The following is a 26,090-nucleotide window of genomic DNA, read 5'->3' as shown; positions in this document are numbered from 1 at the left end:
TGTGACATCGTATGGAACCTAGATGACCCAGTACATACCATAGTTTAAAAGGCAATTAATGCAGTGGTATCATACTATATCTCTGTCAGGAAAAAAATTGTTGTGATATTCTTTAGGATTTAATAAGAACTTTTGTTTAGATTTGACTTGTTGACTCCACGTCAATCCATAAATATTGACAGGTGCCGAGAGACCCTCTAGAGGCTTTATCAGGCAGTTAAAAAAAGGGTGGGGTGGGGGTTAGAACAGCTGTTGAAGAGGGTGTGTTTGTTGCATGATGAACCTCAGCCCACACTACAGCTAAACTGGCAGAAGTCATTAACGGCTTTTATTGGGATATTCTGGATCATCTGGGTATAGTCTCAAGCTAGCACTTAGTGACCTGTTTCTTTTTGCCATATTGAAAGAGCACATGAGCAGAGAGCAGGAGGTTAATGATACTGTGTAGGAATCAAGGGTGTTGGCAGCAATTATGTGTGACTCTCGAGTATTCACTTTATTTGACTATTATAAATCACACACTGACTAAAAACATGTTATTATCGTATTCATATTTACGGACTATAGATACAGACGACTCCTGTTTCACAACAGACAATTCACATTTTGATTTTTGCTCCAGTTTCCAACCTTTGAAAACTTAGAGCTTTACCAACTCTCCAACTGATTAGAAAAAGCAGAACACCTAGAACGACTAGAGATAGGATGCTCGTATTCACAGGACATGTACATTAGTATGCTCTGCAGAAATGATCAGCATTTTAGTCACCTCAGTTCAGCATGTGTCCCATTGCCTAGTGGGCACAGGGTCCACCAAGGGCCCAAATAATTCATTCTATGCATGATGACATCAACATGTGTAAGCACAAATGGTGTCCTGTGGTATAACCATCCGTGCTGCGTTCACCTGGTTTCAAAGTTCATCTGTGGCAGTTGGCATTGTATCACAGCACTGCACCCATCGTTTTGCCATATCCCACACATTTTTGACTGGCCACAAGTCTGGTGATCTGGCAGACCAGTACAAAAGGCTGACATAGTGCGACATCAAGAAGGCACATGTTCATGCAGAAACATGTGGTAATGCATTGTCTTACTGAGAAATGCCATCTGGAATGTTGTGCAGAAAGGATATGGATATGGGTCACGGGATGCCATTCACTTAGGTCTCTCTGGTCACAGTGCCCTGGACATGCACGACCTGCCATTTGCGGTTGTATCCAATAGCACCCCACACCACAAGGCCTTGAGTTGGTGCTGTATGCCTTATGCGAATGCAGTCAGTATGATGCTGCTCCCCCAGTCTGTGGCGAACCACAATGCGGCCATCATTTTCAAACAAACAGAACCTAAATTCATCCAAAAACACTATCTGATGCCATTCCTGTCCCCTGTGATGTAGTTCCATATACAATTGCTGTGTACCATGTTTCTGCATATTCGTCAAAGCTAGGTGGAGAAGTGGATGTCGTGTACGTAATCCATGCCATAATAAATGGTGATGGACTGTCACCCCTGGTAGTATGTGATGTGTTACTCTGTTTCATTGTTGCGCCAGAGCTGAGGTCACAGATCTGTCCTGCAATACCATTCGGATAAGGTGCCGATCTTTGCAGGGGATTGTCTGGGTGGTGTGACCTAACCCATCTCGTTGTGTTCTATGGCCTTCCATGAAGCAGTTTCCTGGATGGATGCATCACCTTCCCCCATGCCAATAATGTGCCCTCTTTCAAACTCGCTAATTTGACGATACGGTTTGCGCCTACGTCTGCGGAGCATTCTGCACATCTGATAAAGTCAGACTGGTCCGTTACCTTCATTTCATTGTGCCAACAAGAGCCACAAGCACATTTTACTGGTAGGTGGTGTTGCGCCGTAATGTCGATGTTGACCTCGTGCTAATCATTTCTGCAGAACATGCTAATGTACATGTCTTGTGAATATGAACATACTATCTCCAGTTGTTCCAGGTGTTCTGTTTTCTAAACATTGTGTATGTTGTAACCTTATTTTTTGAAAAAAGATGAGGATCAAGAATAGGAGAAACAGATAGAATAGAAGTTTATTGTCTCATAACATGCAATTTCAAGTCATTGACGTGGTGTACAGGAGAGTCATCAAAACATCAAAACACAACAGCTTGTTTACAGTTTTCCTTAAAATATAATTAATTTAATATACTGTACTGAATACATAATTGTTACACAACACATGGATTTTTAAAAAATAACGAAATATAACATCCTAAGTATGTGTTCTCTCAAGCTCAAATTTTCAGATCATCCTCCATGAACTCTTCAATTGAATGGTAACATTTCTGCACCTTTGCAATGTTTATAAATTAATAGTGAAAAATTCTTTCCTTTCACCTTGTAAATTTTCATACCAACATACTGTGGAGTTTGAGCATAAAGTTTTAAATAGTGGGTGGGCAGCATAAAATTATTTTGATTTCTGGTGCTGCAATAATGTTGAAATTGATTTGGTACAAATAATGATGGTTACTATGTACAAAGGTAATCTGGTCATAGATGTACAGTGAGGGAACATTTGATGTACTTAGATCTTTTAGAAGTGAGTAACATGATTTTCTTTGCTTTACGTTGTACATATTTCTAATGATAGTTTTTTGAAGTTTAAATAATAGAGACATATGGTTCGAGCTACTCCAAAATATAATTCCATACTATATTATTGATACAAAGTAGCTGTGATATACTACTTTCCTTATGTCCATACTGATAGCATTGTAATAGTATCATTATTGCAAATGCTAGACTATTTAATTTATTTGCAAAGTATATACTGTGATAAATTTTTGTCTAACTGGATTCCAAGGAATTTCACATAGCTAGCTTTCTACAAATTCTGATTTTTACAATGAATTTGAATATCATTTAACTTTGCTCGTTTTAAGTTGCGTTAACTGAGTTTTTCTGTGTTTAATTTTAATCTACTTTTCTAATTTTTCTAAGGTATTGATGATGGATTGAGGAATTAGGAAGGTAGTTTAAATGATTACAAATATGTCATCTGCAAATAAAACTGAGTGACACTGAGTATTAAGCTGTAGGATAAGGAAAGGAAAAAAGAAAGAAGGAAAGGAAAAAGGAAAGAAGGAATGGGAAGGAATGAAGTATAAGTCTCATATGGTGCAGGTGAATGATATGGTTTGAGAAAACTAAAGGTGTGTTTACAACTGTGTGCCTTGTGGTTCATCACTTTGCATCTGCAGCTTGCCCCCACATGGAAGTAGAGGCACACAGTGTTAACAGAGGTGTAAATGGATTCACTCGCATGCACATGTTGAGGAAGAAGCATGCACCTACACGTGTGCCTCTGCTTGCATGTGGCATAAGCTACAGTTGCATGGTGACTAGCTGCCAGGTGCACAGGTGTAAAAACCTTTAAAAGTGAGAGACAAGTAGAAGATAGTGGTAGTGGATATTAAAGCCAGGGGTTTGTTGGAATGGAGGATCTGTTGAAGGGGAATTACCCCTTTTCATCATTCCATTAATGCTCTTGATAGGTTGGGGAGTGGATCAGGAAGCATGGGTGTCCACAGATATTTTTCCAAGAGGGATAAGATTCTCAAATTTCCATTTTTCTTATAGCTGATTAGCTGAGTTTGAGTGTATGTTTGGGCCAAAGAAATAAATTTGACAGAAAATACACAAAACTCACTCACTGTATCTTAAACATATGATAGTTATCAAGTCTCTTCTTTTTTTAAGGTAGATTACTGTTACATCATAAAGGTAAGCATATTTCATTGGTATATCCAAAATACATCTTTTTGCATTTTTAATATGGGTCAGTTGAATCAACTCTAAACAGCTGAGGACTGAATGAAAATGCTCATCTTCCCCATGTCTTGGCATGTTACTGTTTAGCCATGACAGCTGGGCTACAGAACTTCTAACTCTATGGCTGGATGTTGCAATGAATTTTACTTCATATGTTTCAAGAAGAGGATAGTTCAATAAAGCCCAAACATCTTATTGACCTTGATACTTCACCATTTTTTCATCTCTTACAGTGCCAAAATTGGCATGTCTTCTGAGTTTAGGCCCAAAGATGAAGTGTAGGTGAATAAACCTACACTACAGAATGACTGTGTTTCTCAAAAATCACTCTACTGTGTAGAACTGAATACAGTGTCTCAGCAAACCTTCATGGGTCAAATACAAACCTACTGTTGAGCTTATGACATGCAGGAGGCAAAGGGGCTATTATTGTGGGAATTGGGGCAGATGTCAGGTGGGTATACTGAAGCCATGTTTGTACTGTGATGGGTGTTGGAACTGTCCTGTTCTAGAGCTTATCAATGTCTTTACAAGTAAGCAACTGAGTGAAGAAGGAGTACTCCATTCTGACAGTGTCCTATAAAGAATCACGTTCACTGGATACACCGAAACTGCTGCTGTGACAATATGAAAACCCAACAATGTAGTGTTTACTAAAACCACAGTGTTCCCCTTGCATTCAGTGTTTACAACTGTGTGCCTTGTGGTTCATCACTTTGCATCTGCAGCTTGCCCCCACATGGAAGTAGAGGCACACAGTGTTAACAGAGGTGTAAATGGATTCACTCGCATGCACATGTTGAGGAAGAAGCATGCACCTACACGTGTGCCTCTGCTTGCATGTGGCATAAGCTACAGTTGCATGGTGACTAGCTGCAAGGTGCACAGGTGTAAAAACCCTTAAAAGTGAGAGACAAGTAGAAGATGCTTGAGTAGAATTGGAGAGAACACTGGAAATATGTGGGAATTCTAAAATTAACAAGAAGTCTACCACAGATTGCAGGAAGGGGCAAGTACAATAAATAGCATATCAAGTATAGTTTTAGAAAGATCAGCTAGTGAAATTTTCATGGACATTAATAAGTCTAATAAATTTAATTGGGAGAAACATATCATTCCATAATGTCCTACAGGATCCTTTTTTTTTAACTCAGTAAGCAAAGCTAAAGTTCTCTGAATTTGAAACCATTTAACGTGAATTATTTCTTGTGTGGACTGAAGAACATCCTGCAGAGGTGTGTTCAGGGAGCTGGGGATTACCACCTATTGTTTCCCAACATATTTATCCAGTGATAAAATTTGTCGTCAATAATATATTTGTTTTCAAAACTGACAGCTCACTTCATTTAAACAGTACTAAAAATAAGAATAATCTTCACACAAAGAAATAAAGTCTCTTGTTGTGGCCCAGAAAGGTGTCCATTATTCAGGAACTCACACTTTCGGTAACTTGCCAGCAGTTATAAATATTTTCAGTGTAATAGGAGCTTAAAGGATCACGTTCAATGTCTTCCACTCCACTTGCAAATTACTTACTACAACCCTTTGATGTGTATATAATTATCAATATCAGATAATGTGAATGTCATGTAAAAGCCAACTTCAGCACATTTTCATTGCAGTAGTGTGATCAACAGAAAGAAATATTGTGAACTGTTTTCTGTCTGTTGATGTGTGGTTACAATAACACAAGGATTATCATATTAACCTCAGTGTATTGTACATTTACATGTTTTGTTACATGATTATTATTATTATCTAAATGAAAATATGCTTAAAATTTTTTTGACTTATTTCAAATCCATGAGGACCATTTCACTTAGTATAAGTGGAAGGGTCACAAATTTATCTTGTTTAGGTTGTTATAAATATGTATTTGTAGTCTCCTGTCTGTGGAACAAAAAGTGTATCCAATTTAATTGGATCAAAAGTACCCTCTATTATGCAGTGATAAGCAATGATAAGTAATTAAGTTAAAAGGAAACATGAAATAAAATTTTTCGCTCATGGGGAAACGTACTTGAGTAGAAGTTTTTGAAAGAAATTTACGCCATTTGACTGTAAATTACTATTTATTTAAAACTTCCTGGCACGACTCGTGCCCCGTCCTCACAGCTTTACTTCTGCCAGTGCTTGGGTAGCTCAGTTGGTAGAGCACTTGCCCGCGAAAGGCAAAGGTCCCGAGTTCGAGTCTCGGTCCGGCACACAGTTTTAATCTGCCAGGAAGTTTCATATCAGCGCACACTCTGTAGAGTGAAAATCTCATTCTGGAAACATCACCTAGGCTGTGGCTAAGCCATGTCTCCACAATATCCTTTCTTTCAGGAGTGCTAGTTCTGCAAGGTTCGCAGAAGAGCTTCTGTAAAGTTTGGAAGGTAGGAGACGAGGTACTTGCAGAAGTGAAGCTGTGAGGACGGGGCGTGAGTCGTGCTTGGGTAGCTCAGTTGGTAGAGCACTTGCCCGCGAAAGGCAAAGGTCCCGAGTTCGGGTCTCAGTCCGGCACACAGTTTTAATCTGCCAGGAAGTTTCATATCAGCACACACTCCGCGGCAGAGTGAAAATCTCATTCTACTATTTATTTATTTCACATAATCATGTTTTTGGCTTTATAACCACTCTCAGGTGCAAGTTGAAATGTCAGAAAAGTCTGACATGCCTAAATGATATTTTGTCGTCAAAATAATGTGTATTTGGTCTTATCAAAGATACATAATAAGACTGACATTGTGCACAGTGAATAAATATTTACATACTGTAAAGTGTATTTGACAGCCAACACATTGATATGACCTACATTCATCGTGTTCATACATCAACATGAATGACTGATGAATTGGCTCTATTCATTGTTCCACAGGCTAGTGAATACACTCATTTTTTCACCATTATGTTTTTCTTGAGCAGGATGCAAAATTTGCATTGTAGTTGCATTTTACTTCAATTTCAGAATATTTGTTTTGATTTGTTTCAGAGATATTGACGCAGTAATCAACCGAGCAAACAACACAGAATTCGGACTCGCATCTGGAGTATTTACAAGAGACATTAATCGTGCACTTTACATAGCAGAGAAAATAGATGCAGGGACAGTTTTCATAAATACCTACAATAAGACTGATGTGGCAGCTCCATTTGGAGGTTTCAAACAATCTGGATTTGGAAAAGACTTGGGTACATATTATTTAGCTTCCAAATATTTTGGATTAGAGTCATTGAAAATCTTTCAGCAAATTTACACAGAACATTTCCTGCAATACAATAATATAACTTCACCATGTTGTATATAAAAGTGTGTAGAACAAAGCATTCAACATATGACTGTTTTGGAAAATTGCTTGAAATATTTGCTTAAGTGAGTCGTGCCCTCCAAATAACCAGATAAGGTTGTTCCGGTCATTAACACTTTTATCGTACTATAAATGGTATAATCATTCATTGATTTTACCACTAGGTAAAGTGAAAATTCAACATATTTAACTACAGCATAAAAACTGTTCAGTTGTGATGAAACATTTTTTCTTAACAAGAATGCTGCTCAGTGAAACATTTTTTCATATGTAAGTTTTAGGGCTAATTCTCAGTAAAGCACCAGAAATCTGCTTGTCATGATATAATAGAAAATGTTGAATACATAAACAAATGAATACTTTAGAGACAATGTGATAACAGTGTGATAACTATAAAGCACTTACGGGGCAAATTTAAGGTCCAAGTGACACAAGTGGTCACTTGGGCTGTTAATGAAACATTTGTATATGGAGTGAATCATAATTAGTAATGAAAACTTAAACAGTTGGAAGTACTTGATATGGGAGGCAAAAAAATTGCAGTAAACATGGGTTTCCAGATGAGCTGTTTGCGAAATAATTGCTAATGTGCTGTTGTAGTCATCTCTGACTTCAGTATGAATTATCATCATGGTTACTCTAAATGTATCCGAAATGTAAACTTTTTGATCAAGTGCACCTCTAATTAGGTTCAAATTTTCATCCAGCACCCACCTAAACAAGAAATACAAGGCTACGTACTTGTTACAATTTACTGTACACTTGTGTCTGTTAAAGGAGGTCTTGCACTTGTCACCTTTACATTTGGAGGTAATACTGCAGTGAGTTACAAATTCTTTCAAACACTCTCGGATCATCTCATAAATTGTGACTTTACTTTTCACTGCTCCAGATTTTCAACCATGTCGATGACACTACTGAGATTACCTCAGACAGAAAAGTCCAGAGTACTGAGGGCAGGTGACCTTTGTGGCCAAGGTACAGGGCCTGCTTAACCCATCTTATGCAGTACTGGTGTGTTAAGTCATCTTACGTCAGCAGCAAAATATGCCTGTGTCCCATCATGCTTGTACTAGTCTCCCCAACATTGTGCAAGGTATACTGCGTCATGGGTGAAATTTGAGCCTAATTATATGGGTATATAACATGAAAAGTTTATATTTCATGTACATGTATAGTACCAGAACAGTGTTTCGTAGTGAAGTGAGTGTCAGCTCATAACCCCACCTTCAAAACTGGCTCACAAATGGCTCATTTGTGGACCTATATTTAGTGGCACGTATTTGCTTCTGCTGTTGTGTTTTTTCACTTGTCAGTTTCATTATTGATTATGATCTACCCTGTATATAAATATCACAACAACATTTTTATTATAATGTTTTTAGTTAAATAATGAATCTCATGTGGCTCACAGCATGGTGAATATTGTTTTTTGTCTGTTGCCACTTCAGCAATGGGTGTGTCAATTCAAACTGGTACTGTCACCAGGAAATGAACCCAGTTCCACTGTATGAAGGGTGTAAGGGTGTGAATGATGCCTTTCAGCTATGAGGGGGGAGGGGAGGAGGAGAGATAATAACACTTACAACAATAATAAAATGAGCAAATGCCTAAGAAAGGTACCTAATACCTGAGGTAGGGGGGGGGGGGGGGTGCCAAATAAATATGTCACTTGTGTTGAGAAACGCTCTCAAACTGCCCTGAGTACTTGCCTATCATCCACTTTTTTGCTCTAGCTTGGATGAATGATTTTTTCCCTATAAATGTAGAAAAGTGACGCAATTGACTCAAAATCAGTCAAGTGAATTCTACATGAAAGTTTGTAGCTGGATGAGTTCTTAACCAAATTGACAACTCATCGTCAACTTTGTGTCCTTATCAGAAGGCTGCTCAAATTTATAACCCATAAATGACATAATGGTTTCAGTAACACATTTTGTGGTATTTAAAGATGCTGTAGGCTTTGGGGTTTTTTGTCAAATTGTGTATCGGTGGCTCAGAGCAGTATATGAATGCCAGACATCAGGCAATGTGTATGTCCCACTCATGCCAGCATAGAGAGAAGCCCACATATTTTGGATTCAACTACATCAAAATTGCACTATGAGTAAACTGAGGAATGTGCTCATCAATCAGTCACATGTTTGTCCAGAGGGAAAATAGTAGTTGGTGCAACCATATGAACAATTGACAAGAGCAATGTGCTGGTGGTGGTACAGGAGTAATTCTTATGTGAGGGGGTGGCATGTTTCACAGTATTATCAATGATCAATCTGAGAGGCTTCTGGTTCCATGTGATAAATCATTTATGTTTATTGAGAACAGAAGCAATTCTATTATACTTACTTGGACACACTACTGGTATTACTTTTGCTTGTGTTGAACATTCACTACATTCTATTAGCCAATAAGTCTTTGAGCCAGTCACTTATTTTTTAAGATACTTTGTTTAACTGTTTTTGTTATCAATTGATAATGTGGTGCAGTATGAAATGGAAAAAAGAAAGATAATGGTTTAGAGTCTCATTGATGACAATCATTAGGGACAGAGTGCAAGTTGAGATTAGGAAAGGAAGTTCACCATGTCCTTTTCAGAGGAGCCGTCTCGGCATTTGCCTTAAGTGATTCTCAATGTCACTTGTGTTGAGAAACGCCCGCGAAAACTTAATCGGGATGGGTGAATGGGAATCTCATCCATTGCTTTCCCAGGTGTGAGTCCAGTGTCTCAACAGCTGCTCTACTTTGGTGTCAGATGCTGTTATTTATATTTTTTTAGTTTTTTATTTTCTCTTTACACTTTTTTGATGTTATATGTAATTTATCATTGAGCCACTGTATTATGCTTGTTGTAAGCATCTCTCATATTTCAGTGATACAGTTATGATCTCTTCCTCAGTTAGTTTTCTATTCATAGAGCACTCGGCACTGTAACTCTCAGCACCTTATGTAATACATGCATAACATGTTCCTGTGGCCTTGTTGATAATCATACTATGAGTCATTGTAATCTTAGTGCTTTCTCATTTTATCAAACTCCTTCCATCTCAGTTTTTTCCTCCCTTTGTTTTGTGTAAATTTTTTCATATATTCATACTTTCTTGATACACTTCTTCCATACTTTCCTCTTCTTGACAATACTTCATAGATTTATTCTTCACCAAGGATTGGGCAACTCGTTGATTTTTCTTTTTTTCTTTCCCCACATAGTTTTCTGTTCTCATTTGGTATTTTTAGCTTTGCACTTTCATATGCTGTTATGTGACCTGCATATTTTCTTCTTCTGTGCTTTTATCCAGTACCTTTATCAGTTGTAAATTTTCTTGTAAATTACTTTTGTTGTCATATCAAATTAATTCCTCTTTGTTACACATAACATTTGTTATATTTCTCTTAAAGTTTCATTGGGTTCATATCTAAACAACTGAATTTGGTCTTACAATTTACAGTCATGTCTTAAGCTTCTTTAATGTCATTGTGTATATGTCCAGTTTCCTTTTTGGATACAAAGTGAGATGAAATAGTTTTTAACAGACAGGACTCACATTCAGGAGCAGTAATGTTTGAACCCATCTCTGGGCATCCAGATTTAAGTTTTCTGTGATTTCCCCCAAATCATTAAGGTGTGGCCCAGAGTTTTTCCTTCGAAAATGACACTGCTGATTACTTTCCGTATCACTGTCCAATCCTAGCTTGTATTCAGTCTCTAATTACCTTATTGAACCCTGATCTACCATCCTTTTATTTCTTAATTTTTGTGTGTACTTGAGTGTGTGCATTTTGTAATTAATTGATGTAGTAGTCTGTAGCAACAACTGTGTAACAGCCACTTAAACAATGAACTTACTAGTATAAAGTAAGTTGGGATTTCCTGTGATGTCAACAGAAGCTTTAGTTGAGCAAATGTAGTACTAGATATGCAGTAGAAAGAAATTGAAGAAACTAAATGCATTTGAAGAATTTTCATATAGTAATGAACTCTCCAGTAAAAATATATTAGTGTTTTAAGTCCCAAGAATAGGAAAGCAATGTGGATACATTTGCACATTTATGTTGAGTTTGATCGAATGAACTGTTGAAATTATTCTGCAAGTGCTGCTGTCCACATCTGACAAATCGTCTGTGTATTTTGAGAACACTGGTGGCCCTATTATGGTGTCTTCAGTCACACCCTGTATGATTTTCATTTCTCTTTAACATTTATCATCCATTATATAGTAATCTTGTCTGTCATTGGTGCTTGATGCTTCACTTGGTTTTCAATGCTGGGCATTTTTTTCATTATCAGCTAATACAAAGTATATGTGGCAGTGACACTTAGTGTGATAGTAGGATCTCTTCAGGGGAATGCATTTTTAAATCCAGAATTTGATATTTTATCTTTTTGTTCCACACACCCTCTTCTTCTTATCATCAACTGAAGACGTAAAGTCTGTAAATGAGTCCGCAATAATATTGTGGCTCTTTATTTGTAAAGATCCATCTTGATCATACAAGTGATCAAGACAGCCGTCCGTTGTGGCCGAGCGGTTCTAGGCGCTTCAGTCCAGAACCGCGGGACTGCTACGGTTGCAGGTTTGAATCCTGCCTCGGGCATGGATGTGTGTGATGTCCTTAGGTTAGTTAGGTTTAAGGAGTTCTAAGTTCTAGGGGACTGATAACCTCAGATGTTAAGTCCCATAGTGCTCAGAGCCATTTGAACCATTTTTTTGATCAAGACAAACCTTTACAAATAAAGTAACTCTCCTTATTCAATCAATTTCAACCCTATAACATCAACAACTATTTAAATGCTAGACTTGTTGTAATGTTCCAGTCCATCCATTGCATTTTTATAGGACCAGAATATCCTAGGATTTTATGAAAAATCTTCCATGGAATTCCAAGTGTGAAAATTTTCATAGATGGCAAGGATAGTCTTTCTTTACAGATGCAAGAGTTGCAGTAACATTTCTCAGTTGTTTCCCTCCATTACCTTTTGCGGAACGGGCATAGCAATAATTGTGTTCTCCTCATTAGAAACTAACAATAAATTGTCACTGGACTGTTTTCTCTTTAAAATCAAACAAGAAATTGATTTATAAGAAAAGATTGTGCATGTTTTGTGATTTTTTTTTTAATTACACTCCATTGGAGTACTTGGTTAAGTTTTACATATAACCATTTGTTTTTAAATCGGAAGATATATGTTAGCAGATTATATGACCATAAGAATGGACACAATTTGAAAGGATTTCTTTCTAAATAATTGGAGACTGATTTTTCATTTGTTTCTGTTTCAGGTGAGGAGGCCCTTAATGAATACTTGAAAGTGAAATGTGTCACACTGGAATACTAATATTATTTTCCTGACTGGAGATTTTTACTGTCTATTTTTTAGAATATATTTTGTCATATTTGATGCACAGCTTGTATTTAAGAATCTCGTACTCTTGCCATTTCCTTGTTAATATCTTTTTATTATTTTTACAAAATATTTTAATAAGTTTTTTATCTCATATTTGGTGCACAACTTGCAATGAAGAATCTCTTGCCATTATAATTTATTTTACTCCTTTCAGAAAATATATATATATATATATATATATATATATATATATAATAGAAGGAAACATTCCACGAAGGAAAAAGGATATATATATATATATATAGTTATAATAGAAGGAAACATTCCATGAAGGAAAAATATACCTAAAAACAAAGATGATGTGACTTACCAAATGAAAGTGCTGGCAGGTCGACAGATACACAAACGAACACAAACATACACACAAAATTCAAGCTTTCGCAACAAACTGTTGCCTCATCAGGAAAGAGGGAAGGAGAGGGAAAGACGAAAGGATGTGGGTTTTAAGAGAGAGGGTAACGAGTCATTCCAGTCTCGGGAGCGGAAAGACTTACCTTATGTGGAAAAAAGGACGGGTATACACTCGCGCACACACACACATATCCATCCACACATATACAGACACAAGCAGACATATTGGTCTTTAAATATGTCTGCTTGTGTCTGTATATGTGTGGATGGATATGTGTGTGTGTGCGAGTGTATACCCGTCCTTTTTTCCCCATAAGGTAAGTCTTTCCGCTCCCGGGACTGGAATGACTCCTTACCCTCTCCCTTAAAACCCACATCCTTTCGTCTTTCCCTCTCCTTCCCTCTTTCCTGATGAGGCAACAGTTTGTTGCGAAAGCTTGAATTTTGTGTGTATGTTTGTGTTCGTTTGTGTATCTGTCGACCTGCCAGCACTTTCATTTGGTAAGTCACATCATCTTTGTTTTTATATATATAATTTTTTTTTTCTTTCTTATTTTATGTTTCTGTAAACTTGTTGCATTAATATACTGTACTGCTGGTCTGAATGAGAAACAGAATTGATACTATTATGTGCCATGATAAAGCAGTGTGAGAGACCATCTTTCTTTGATTAACAGGGACTTACCAGGGTTCCTACTCTGGTTCATATTCTGACGAAAATGAATGTGCATAGACATGTGTAGGCATGCACAGCCACTCACATCCACATGCACATGCACATGCTGCTTCCCCTCCCCCCCCCTTCCCCCCCACATTCTCACACATTGAGCTGAAGAAAAACTGACCAGCATATCGGGAACCCTCCAGAATCCAACTTTATTTCTTCAGAAATTATTTCTTTAAAGTAGCTGCTTTTAGTATGACAGTAATAAGCTACTACGTATTATTTTCTGAATAAAAGAAAAATAGAATGAAATGTAAAATGCTATGTGAACAAAGACTGTGTGTGATGAGAGAATGTTGTAACCGATGTGTGCTGTAATAAAGTAGACTAGTGATAAAAGTAAGTTTATAAATGGCTGGATCTGTGTATAGTAAAATGATGACTTTTGCTCACGATTAATGAAACATTGATTGTAAAGATTTCTACATAGATGAACAGTTTGTGCACTGACAATATCAGACTGTCACAATACCTGTAATCTCGATGTGTCTAACAAATGGATGAGAATTTACTGTTTGAGATCTGAAAATCAGTGTTGCCGTCCTTGTTTTTTCTTTTTTTTTTCCATCTTAATTGTCTTGTGATATTTTTTGTAATTATGTTTTTTTTGTATCAGTCCATCTTGCCATATTGTGGATTCAGATACGAAATAAATAAATTATCAGTATGGCACTTCTTTTCTGTAAGTAAATGGAATACCCTTCTGTTATAGTTTCTTTGAGGGAAGTATGTATTTGATAATGAGGGCAATAATCTGCCATATTGTACTTTAGACACAAATAGATATTTACCGTATGACCTTCTACAACCCTTATTACTTTCCTCCCCAGACAAAGATCATAGAAGAATAAGCAACAAAGATTCCTTGGGAATATTGCACCTCAATGACTAAAATGCACTGTTGTCCTTCCAAACACATGCTTTCCTTGGCTATGCAATTTTTAAACAGAAACCATGTGCAAACATAATCGAGTTTATGAAAATCAGATAGGTTACAGCTATAAAAAGCGTTTAATGAAAGATGTATTTATGTACACTATCAGCTGCTGTATAAACTGTATGAAAATTAGCTACTAGTTTTGGTCTATATGAACCACCATTTGGCACTGGTCAAAAATTTATTATAGCATTTTGTTTTTTTTTTTAATGTGTTAAACATAGTTGCCATAATTTTGTATTGAATTAAAGGGACAAACATCTCCATGATAAGTCCCAGAAAACTGCACAGTGTTGACTGGCTGCCATGTGGCATCATGTAGATGTGGTATGGAGGGGCATGGGGTCAGCACACCAATTTCCCAGCTTTTGTCAATTTTCCAGACCATGGAGCCACTACTTCTCAGTCAAGTAGCTCCTCAATTGGCACACACTTAATTACACAGTAACTGGGCATCAGCTTACGCTCATTGAAAAGGCAGCATATACACTTCTTGTAATACCCGTCCAAGTTACTCTTATTACACTCATATTTCAAACATTGCAAAAATTTCATAACTGAATTAATGAAACACATATTCAAGTTTTCTATAGACTATTGTTTTGAATATTCATGAAAATCTGCAAAACAAAATCCCACAGACAAGTGGAAATCTCTTTCATTAACACAGTTATGTAGGAAGTTGTAGTGTATTCCTTTTCTTCCTCTCTTACAGCTGGTAACAATGCAATGTCACTGTACATGAAAGCTAGGTTTTAATATGTAAAAACTAAATTAAACTCTGTGATAAGTCCCTAAAGACTTCACAATTTCAACTGGCTGCCATGTGGTGTTGTGTGGTATGGAGGGGCATAGCATCAGCATACCAATTTCCCAGCTATAGTCGATTTTCCAGACCATTGAGCCACTACTTCTCATTCAAGTTGCTTCTCGGTCGGCATTATGAGGGTGAGTGTACCCATTTCCAATTATACCAAGGAAAAAATCCCTGGTAGTACCGGTCTGTGAATCTGCATCTTCAGAAGAGACCTGCATCATTCCTCATGTTTTAATATTTAAAAACTAAACTAAACTCTGTGATAAGCCCCTGAAGACTACACAGTTTTGACTGGATGCCATGTGGCGTTATGTGGTATGGAGGGGCATAGCATCAGCATACCAATTTCCCAGCTATTGTTGATTTTCCAGACCATTGAGCCACTTCTTCCCATGCAAGTAGCTTCTCGATTGGCATCATAAGGGTGAGTGTACCCCATTCCAGTTATACCAAGGAAAAATCCCTGGTAGTACTGGGCTGTGAATCTGGATCCTCTGCATGAGAGTCAAATGTGCTGACCACTTGGCTGCAGAGGCAGTCTTTAATATTTACATTTACAAAAATATCAATAAATTTTTTGTTTTCTTTAACATCAGTATTTCATACAACTGTTAGTTGAATTTAATTTAATTGACAAGTTGTAAGATTTTTCTCCATTGCATATCAGTGGTGAATTAACTGAACTTCTCTCTCTCTGTCAGCAAACATTTGCATCTATCATAAAATCTTTGTCAATCAACACCTAAGATCAACTAAATTGCTCTTACAGATCATGCTGAATGTAACCTATTGTAAATAGTTTTCATCTCCCTTTTGTAAATGAAGTTATTTTTTGTTAATAATTTTGCTATCTTTCTTAAGTAAATTACATTACACAATGTATTTAAACTTCTGAGCTAAATTTCAATTACGGGATGTAATTGTCACAAAAGTCTCATTTTCAAACAGTTTAGTCAAAATTAATTTCAGCAATTCCTTAGATGTTACCTTTCTTTGAAAAGAGTTTTTTACATGAACACCTTATCTGTCATAATGGACCAGTGTGTAAACTACTGCAAAATCAGCAGAAATGGCAATCAGAGTGAGGAATGTCAGACTGATTTACATATGCCATGTTGTAATACCATCAACATGAGGAATGATGCAGGTCTCTTCTGAAGATGCAGCGATTACCACTACCGCTATACGATACTGGAAAAGAGCAACTTATCTTGAAATTTAGAGCTGATTTGGCTCTATAACGAGAAGAGTTAGGAGTTTTGTGAGCTGCAGTAGTAATGTTAGGACTAGAGAAGCCTTTCCAAGTAAGTGAAAAGATCCAGGAGATGTTGCAAGTCTGGTTGCCTCAGCTGTCTCCAATACCTTAAATGCTTTGGAGGCTGAGTAAAGAAGTATTCAAACAGACAAAAATATTCAGCAGCAGTTTGACTGTGCAGGGCAAAATGTGCAAGCTAAGTGGAGGAAGAAAAGTTTAAGGTAAGGAGGGTCTTATTGCTGGATAAGTAAGCACAGAAGGGGAAAGTCAAAACTGGCACAGAACTCCATGTTAAGTCGATGACCACAGTCATAATACAGTTTTTAAATGGTAAGAGTGTTAGCAGAGAATGAGGGTATACCTAGGATCTATCAGTTTTATAGTCGTAAATTGTCATAGCTGTGTTTGGACTTAACCAGAGCTCCAAGCGCTAATAGAAAGCACTGAAGCTCAAATCATTATAGCTAAAATCGGAGTTAAATTCAGCCAAAATTTTTACAAAGAACCTAATGGTGTTCAGAAAGGCTAGATTAAATACAGTGTGGGACCTGAATTTCTCCTGGTATGTACAATTTTCAAACAACTTACGGATATTCAGCCAGGTAATATTTTCAGCGACCGCCGATATTTTGGTGGGAAACTGCAATGGACAGGCAATGTACAAGCAAATTTAAAACCTCGGTTCTTAGACTGATGCAGGAAGGATAATACACACTGAACGCTAGTGCCACCTAAGATGACCAAAGTCAGAGATATCGATAGTGAGATTACGAACTAGCAGGTAAGGTAACATTGACTCATCCCTCTGTTTTTTGACAAGGGAGAGAGCAGGATTCCAAACAGATTTTAAACAAAAACCTCCATCCATGTTCACATGGTTTCTCGCTAATTTGATCTCAACTGCTTCCTTAATAACACTGCCCCAATAGCTGGACGTGCATGCCAATATCTCAGTGTTGTCATATAGCATGGGGTGACCAGTATCCAAGCAATGTTCGGCAATAGCAGATATGCTTGGCTGCTGTAATTGTATGTGCCATTTATGCTCAGTACATCAGTCCTCCACAGTCCTGATAGTTTGAACAATATACGCCATGCCACAGCTACAAGGAATGCGATATACACCCGCCTCATGCAAACCAAGATCATCCTTAACAGAACCCAAAAGCACTTTAATTTTAAATGGAGGTTGGAAAACACATTTCACATCATATTTTCATAAAATATGACTGATCTTGTTGGAAGTGCTTCCTACATGAGGCAAAAAGGCAGTAGACTTAGGTGTCGACTCAGAATTATCATCAATCACCTGATGCACCATTGGTTTATAGCGCAATGCATGTTCAATCTGTCTGTCACTAATCATTTTGACAAAATGTAACTTCAAGATGAGACAGCTCAGCTGGCAAAGTATCAGCATCGGAAATGACATGTGCCCTGTATACCAAGGTACGAAGTACGCCGTCACGCTGAGCTGGATGGTGACAACTATTAGCCTGTAAATACAAGTCGATGTGTGTATGTTTCCTGTAAACTGCATGTCCCAATGATCCATCATCCTTCCTCCTAACCAAAACACCAAGAAATGGAAGGCAACCATCGTCTTTCACGTTCATCGTAAAATGAATGTTCGGGTGGATCAAGTTCAGATGTTCTAGAAAGGCATTCAAATTCTCCCTACCATGAGGCCAAACAACAGAAGTATCATCAACATATCTGAAGAAACAGGCAGGTTTCAAAGGCGCTGACTCCAATGCACGTTCCTCAAAGTCTTCCATAAACAAATTTGCAGTCACAGGAGACAACGAACTACCCATTGCAACTCCATCTGTCTGCTCGTAATACTGGTCATTAAATAAAAAGTAATTGGATGTCAACACATGCTGAAAGAGATTAGTTAATTCAGCACCAAACCTAACCTCAATTAACCACAACGAATCGGACAGAGGAACATGAGTGAAGACAGAGACCACATTGAAACTTACTAAAATATCAGAGTCATTCAACTGCAGCCCCTCCAAATGACGTAAAAAATCAGCTGAGTTCCAGATATGATGTTCACATCGACCAACTTGTGGACTCAACAGAGAAGCAAGATGCTTGGCTACACGATATGTTGGAGCGCCAATATTACTCACTATAGGACAGAAAGGAACCCCTTCCTTGTGTATCTTCAGAAGGCCATATATCCTAGAGGGAAAAGCACTATAGTTGTTAAGACTCTTGATAGTGTCCTGAGACAAACCACTTTTCTTCAGGAGGCTGTTGGTCTTTCTCTCAACACTTTTTGTGGGGTCTGCATTGATTCTGCGATACGCTGAGTCGGATAGTAAATGTTGCATCTTTTGTCCATAATCCTGTTTGTTTAAAACAATGGTGGCATTGCCCTTGCCTGCAGGTAAAATAATAATATCAGGATCAACTTTGAGAGAGTGTAAAGCAGCCCTCTACGCTGCTGTTACATTACTTTTGGGTGGACGAGCCCTGGTGAACACACGGCAGGCCTCCCTCCTAACCTCCTCTGCAGTGTCAGGATGTAGTTTGCAAACTGCCTGTTCAATTGAACTAATACCGGCAAACCTTTCGGTGTGGGTGCAAAATTTAAACCCTTCCCAAGCACAGATAAGGCTGTGCCATCAAAAGATTTCTCTGTGAGATTTATCACAGAACTTTGAGATATAAAATCAGACTCCGAGCCACGAAAACGTTAAAACTTGGCCAAATGCCGGGCAGTAACAGAATCGTATTCTCAGTTGGCTTGAGTCCATGAGGCACCAGTCCCAAGTGAAATCAGACAATTTCAAAGCAGCCATTAAATGGAAACAAAACAAATCTTTGGAAACAGAATCCAAACCAATGAGTAAAATGAACTCTTTCACGAACAAGAGCCAAGCCAGCATGTTGATTAATGCAATTGGTGGCAGGAGAATTGGATAAACTTCGTAGCTGTCAAGTTAGACTGCAATGTGATTTGTCGTTTTTATTGAGGTGTCATGATGAAAATCATGTCCCAACATTTGCCAAGGTGCACCATATTAATTCTCCTAATTTACAGGAAGCGTACTCACACTGACTTGTATTTACAGGCTAATAGTGTCACCATCCGGCTCAGCATGAAGGGGTACTTTGTACCTTGGTACATAGGGCACATGTCGTTTCTGAAGCTGAGACTTTGCCAGCTGAGCTGTCCCATCTTGAAGTTACGTTTCATCAAAATGGCTATAGTGATAGACAGATTGAACGTGCGTTGTGCTATCGACCAACTGTGCATTGGGTGATTGATGATAATTCTGAGTCGAAACCTAAGTCTACTGCCTTTTTGCATTACATAGAAAGCACTTCCAACAAGATCAGTTGTATTTCATGGAAATACAATGTGAAATGTGTTTTCCGACCTTCATCTAAAATTGAAGTGCTTTTGGGTTCTGTTAAGGATGATCTTGGTTTGTGTAAGGCGGGTGTATATCGCATTCCTTGTAGCTGTGGCATGGCATATATTGGTCAAACTATCAGGACCATGGAGGACTGATGTACTGAGCATAAATGGCACACACGATTACGGCAGCCAAGTAGATCTGCTATTGCCGAACATTGCTTGGATACTGGTTACACCATGCTATATAACAACACCAAGATATTGGCATGCACGTCCAGCTATTGGAGCAGTGCTATTAAGGAAGCAGTTGAGATTAAATTAGCGAGCAACCTTGTGAACAGGGATGGAGGTTTTTGTTTAAAATCTGTTTGTAATCCTGCTCTCTCCCTTGTCAAAAAACAGAGGGACAGAGTCAATGTTACCTCGCCTCCTAGTTCGTAGTCTCACTATCGATATCCCTGTCTCTGGTCATCTTCAGTGGCACTAGTGTCCAGTGTGTGTTATTTTCCTGCATCAGTCTAAGAACTGAGGTTTTAAATTTGCCTGTACATTGCCTGACTGTTGCAGTTTGCCTTGAAAATGGCGGGCTGTACTCCCACCAAAATATCGGTGCTCACTGAAAATATTACCTGGCTGAATATCCGTAAGTTGTTTGAAGATTAAATACAATTGGTGCTGCCACGTTCACTTGCTATTGGAAGTAGTTTATCTTGTAATGAACTTTAAGTAGGTAGTTTCTGTGAGTTAGCATAGGTAAAGACTGTACTTGACAAACAGAATACATTAATAACTGGTTTCTTTAGATGGCATAATCCCTGAAAGATTCAAAGAAAACTTGAGTCTCATTTAAATAGATATCCTACTCATACAATTATAGTTGGTGGTGACATCAATCTACCTTCAATATGTTGGTGAAAACTCATGTTTAAAGTCTTTGGTATGCGTAAAACACCATTCAAAATTGTACTAAATGCTTTCTCAAAAAATTATTTTGAGTAATTAGTTCAGGAGCCCACTCAAAGTTTAAATGGTTGTGATAATGTACACGACCTCCTAAAAACAAATAATCCTAAGCAAATAGGGAACATCATGATGGTGAAGACAGCCTTGACTGTGGGGGTGGAAGCACAGCTATCATTTTACAGCATCATTCCAAGAACAGATTGTGGTCCTCTGGTGTGTAGCATAGTGGAAGGTCTAAACCAGAAGCTCTGATGTTTCTGCGACTGTACTGGGTGCAAATTTCTTGACCTCCACACCGGGTGTAGAATTGTAGGATTCCTCTTAATAGGTCAGGCATGCAATACACACAGGATGTGGCTACTAAGATAGTGGAGTACACATGATGTGCATGTGTGGGTTTTTTGGAATAGAGAAATCCCTCCACAGACTTAATAAGATGCCTTCCAAGCCCAGAAATAGTAGCATTTATCATGTCAGATCAGAGACATAAAATGTAGATATAGTATCAGTTACATGCAGGAGCATCTGTGGAAAGGTCCCAGAGCAAATCTCACACACAAACCGTAACAATGCCCAGATATTACAAGGGACAGAACGCTGTCTGAAACCAGATGTCAATAGCAATGAATTTATATATTCTGACAGGAATGTGTATCGCAAAGATAAGGTGAATGCTGTTGGTGGAGATGTGTTTATAGACATAAAAAATGATAATATGTAGTGAAATTAGTACAGATTCCTAATGTGAAATAATTTGGGCAAAGACAAGTGTTAGAGGTGGATCAAACATGGTCATTGGATGCTTTTACAGACTTCCTGTCTCAGCAGCAGTAATAGTGGAAGAGTTGAGGGGAGACATTGAGAATATTTTGCATACATTTTCTGGTCATGCAACAGTTTTAGGTTGAGATTTTAACTTACCAGCTATAGACAAGAGAACTGACTCATAAAGATAACATCTTACATCTGCTGCTGACATACAGATCCAAACTTTTTGACTCAGTTAGTTGCATAGAATAGGAAATCAGTGATCATAAGACCATTACAGCATCACAGAATACAGCTGTAAATAGGAATAAAAAGAAAGGTAGGAAATCTTTCTGCTTAGCAAGTGTGACAAGGAACACATTTCTGATTACCTGAGCAGTCAGTACAAACATTTCATCTCCAGCACTAACAACACTGAGTATCAATGGACAAAGTTCAAGTGCATTGTATAATACACTTGAGACAGGTGTATGCCAAACAAAGTTATAAGGGGATGGAAAAGACCCACCATAGCTCAACGGCCATGACAGAAAACTGCTACAAAATCAGAGAGAGCTTCACTGCAAATTTAGACATAGCCAAAGCTTCACAGACAAATAAAAATTTAACGAAGCTAAAATTAGCATAAGGAGAACAATGTATGAAGCATTCAATGGATATGAAATTATAATTCTATCTACCGACTTGACAGAAAATCGTAAGGAGTTCCAGTCTTTTATTAAATGAGTAAATAGATCAAAGCCATCTGTCCACACACTCTGTGACCATAATGGCACTGAAACTGAGGAAGACACAGAAAAGACCAAAATATTATACATCTTTTTCCAAAATTGTTTCATTGAGTATTCCACTGTAGTTCCTTCACTAAATCTTTGTTTATTTTTTTATCTTCACACAAACAACAAAATGACATATCAAAATAGGCTACCATGGGATATAAAAGCAACTGAAATCACTTAAGAATGGGGAGGCCACTAGACCTGACAATGTCCAGTATGGTTCTATTTAGGGTATCAAGAAGAACTTGACCTCCCACTAGCAGCAGCATACTGTAGGTCTTTCGATGAGTGAAGTGTTCCTGAAGTTTGGAAAAAAGGACTGGACATTCCTGTTTTCAAGAAAGGTCATCAAATGGACACACAAAACATAGGTCTATATTTCTGACATTGTTTAGTTGTAGAATTTTGGAACATGTTTTCTGCTTGTGTATTATGACATACCTGGAGGCTGAAAATCTCCTTTTTAGGAAACAACATAGGTTCCAAAAACAACAATCGTGTGAAACCCAGCTTGCTCTGTCCATCCACAAGACAGATAAGGTTGGAATTTCCATGAGGCTTTTTGTGGGTGATCCTGTTGTACACAGAGAAGTCACGATGTAAAAAAATTGGAGAGAAATGGAGGAAGACCTGCAGAGGATCAACACCTGATTCAGGGAGTGGAAATTGACCTTCAGTAGAAACAAATGTAACATATTTATTACAAACACATAGACAAAAACACTCTTTATTGTATGATTACACAAAAACAGAACAATAACTAGCAGCAGTTACTTCCATAAAATATCAAGGAGTATATGCACAGAGGGATCTGACATGGAATGCCCACATAAAATTAATGAGTATGGCAGGTGCCAAACTGAGATCCACTGGAAGAATCTTCGGGAAATGTAGTTCAACAACAAAGGCAGTGACTTACAAAACACTCGTTTGACCAATACTTGAATATTGCTTCTCAAGACAGGGTCTGTACCACATTGAAGTGGTAGAGGAAACAGAGAATATTAAAAGAAGAGCAGCACATCTTGTTACAGGTTCATTGAGTAGGCACAAAAGCTTCACAGAGATGATCAACCAACTCCAGTAGCAGACGCTGCAAGAAAGGCGTTCTGCATCACGGTGTGGATTATTGTTAAAGTTCTGAGAGTGTGCATTCCTTGATGAGTCAACAAATATATTGCTTCCTTCTATGTATTATGTGAAAAGACCATGAAGGTGAAACTGAAGGTCTGAGCCCACATGGAGGCTTACCCGCAATCATTCTTCCCACAAACTGTTTGCAACTGAAACAGAAAAGGGGGAAGTGAGAGTGGTACACAAAGTACCCTTTGTCACACACTGCAAGGTGACTTTTGGAGTATTGATGTAGATGTAGATATAGATATAGGGATTAATGACCACAAGGTCGTGTAATGAGAATGAGTACTGCAACATTCAAATGCACCAAAAACAGATGGAATTATAACAATTTAAGAAAGCTGCTAAAAATTCATGTGATGTTTTCCTCAGAGCCTGTACTCATTCCTCTCAAACTATGTAAGCATAGGCCAGACAAGGCTTAAATTCAAATAAATACCATTGACAACAATTGAGGCACTTGGACCAAATAAATTAGTATGTGATGAAACTGATCTGCTGTCATACACAAAACTGGTAAGAACATTCTTGCAGAAGTAATGAATAAAACATGCCAGATATAAAATAATGCAAAATCTCCAATATTTTCGTTGTTTTATGGAAGCTTGATATCTGGTACATATTTCAATGTGAGACATTTTTAATAGTTTCCATGCTGAAACTTTGTCTCAAAATCTGGCAGAAAATCAAGAGATATTCTGTTCATATGTAAAGTACACCAGTGGTAACACAGTCAATACCTTTCCTGCATGAGACCAGTGGTAATTTTACCAATGATGATGCCACTAAAGCTGAGTTATAAAAGCAGCTTCCCAAAATTCCTTCACCAAATAACATGAAATAAATATTAAAGAATTTGAATCAATCACATATGCAAACATGAGTAACGTAGACGTAGATATCCTCAGTGTAGCAAAGTGATTTAAATTAATTAATAAACCCCCAATGGAGCTCATGGTCCTTTTGTGAGTTCATGTGTGGCACACATGGGACCTAAAGCAATTACAGCCCATTCTTCCCTCCCTGCTTGCCTTTCCTTCACCGTGCCCGTCCCTCTGTATCGTTGCTCTTTCCCACTACCCCATCCTTCCCCTCTCTTGGAGTTCTGATTTATGTTGACTGGGCTGTCCACCTACTACCACGTATTGCTTGCAATTTTTTCCTCATGCCTGTTTTCTTTCATCATTTTTGGCATTTAGGTCCCCCACTGTTTTTAGTGTGAGCCATTTGGGGAAAAACTCTCTCCCTAGCATCCACACCATGGATTCCTCTCCCCCATTCCTTCCCCTCTTCCTTCCTTGCCATAGCTCCCCTCCACCCGGCTAGGTCACCAGCACATGTAGCCAGTTTGTGTGGTGGGGCTGTTATGTACCCATCTGGCTGAGAGCCCCCTGACAACACAGGGATCACACTACTGATACCTGAGCTGTTCCCTCCGCATATATGCCAAGGAGTGGAGCTTGTCTTCCTGGAGCATCAGAATTCCCAACAATGGCCTCTGTGCCAGGCGGCCCTTGGCGTGGCTGGGTGGCATCCATGGGGAGCGCCTGTGATTGGAGTGAGTGGTATTAGGGTGGATGCTTGGCACATGAAGTGTATCAAGCTGCAAAAATCTGTCCATTCTCAAATGGCTGTCTCTTCTAATGATCAATTATCACTGAATTCTGCTTCCTCTGACCCACCAGCCTTCCCTTCTCTGGATACAACCTGGGAGGAGGGCCAAGCTCGCTGTCTTGGGATGAAACACTTTCCCTGTTACCTTGTCTGTACTAGAATGGATGGGGACACATTCACTGCTACAATGTTGTTGTTGTTGTGGTCTTCAGTCCTGAGACTGGTTTGATGCAGCTCTCCATGCTACTCTATCCTGTGCAAGCTTCTTCATCTCCCAGTACCTACTGCAACCTACATCCTTCTGAATCTGTTTAGTGTATTCATCTCTTGCTCTCCCTCTACGATTTTTACCCTCCACACTGCCCTCCAGTACTAAATTGGTGATCCCTTGATGCCTCAGAATATGTCCTACCAACCGATCCCTTCTTCTAGTCAAGTTGTGCCACAAACTTCTCTTCTCCCCAATCCTATTCAATACCTCCTCATTAGTTTATGATCTACCCATCTAAACTTCAGCATTCTTCTGTAGCACCACATTTCGAAAGCTTCTATTCTCTTCTTGTCCAAACTAGTTATTGTCCATGTTTCACTTTCATACATGGCTACGCTCCATACAAATACTTTCAGAAATGACTTCCTGACACTTAAATCTATACTCGATGTTAACAAATTTCTCTTCTTCAGAAACGCTTTCCTTGCCATTGCCAGTCTACATTTGATATCCTCTCTACTTCGACCATCATCAGTTATTTTGCTCCCCAAATAGCAAAACACTTTTACTACTTTAAGTGTCTCATTTCCTAATCTAATCCCCTCCGCATCACCCGACTTAATTCGACTACATTCCATTATCCTTGTTTTGCTTTTGTTGA

At 38.3% G+C, this 26,090-nt stretch overlaps 1 protein-coding gene across 1 annotated transcript in view; it reads left to right on the top strand.

The window, feature by feature from the left end:
* Positions 1-12,670, top strand: part of LOC126183812 (cytosolic 10-formyltetrahydrofolate dehydrogenase) — a 149,647-nt gene extending 136,977 nt beyond the window's left edge. The window contains exons 15-16 of the mRNA XM_049926060.1: positions 6,778-6,977; positions 12,373-12,670. Of these exons, the coding sequence (XP_049782017.1) occupies positions 6,778-6,977; positions 12,373-12,428 (256 nt within the window). The 3' untranslated portion in view covers positions 12,429-12,670. The remainder of the gene's footprint in view (positions 1-6,777; positions 6,978-12,372) is intronic.
* Positions 12,671-26,090: the final 13,420 nt, after the last annotated feature.

The sequence above is a fragment of the Schistocerca cancellata genome, chromosome 4 (genome assembly GCF_023864275.1).
Source record: "Schistocerca cancellata isolate TAMUIC-IGC-003103 chromosome 4, iqSchCanc2.1, whole genome shotgun sequence".
NCBI classification, from domain to species: Eukaryota; Metazoa; Arthropoda; class Insecta; order Orthoptera; family Acrididae; genus Schistocerca; species Schistocerca cancellata.
This window is presented reverse-complemented; position numbering and strand designations above follow the sequence as displayed.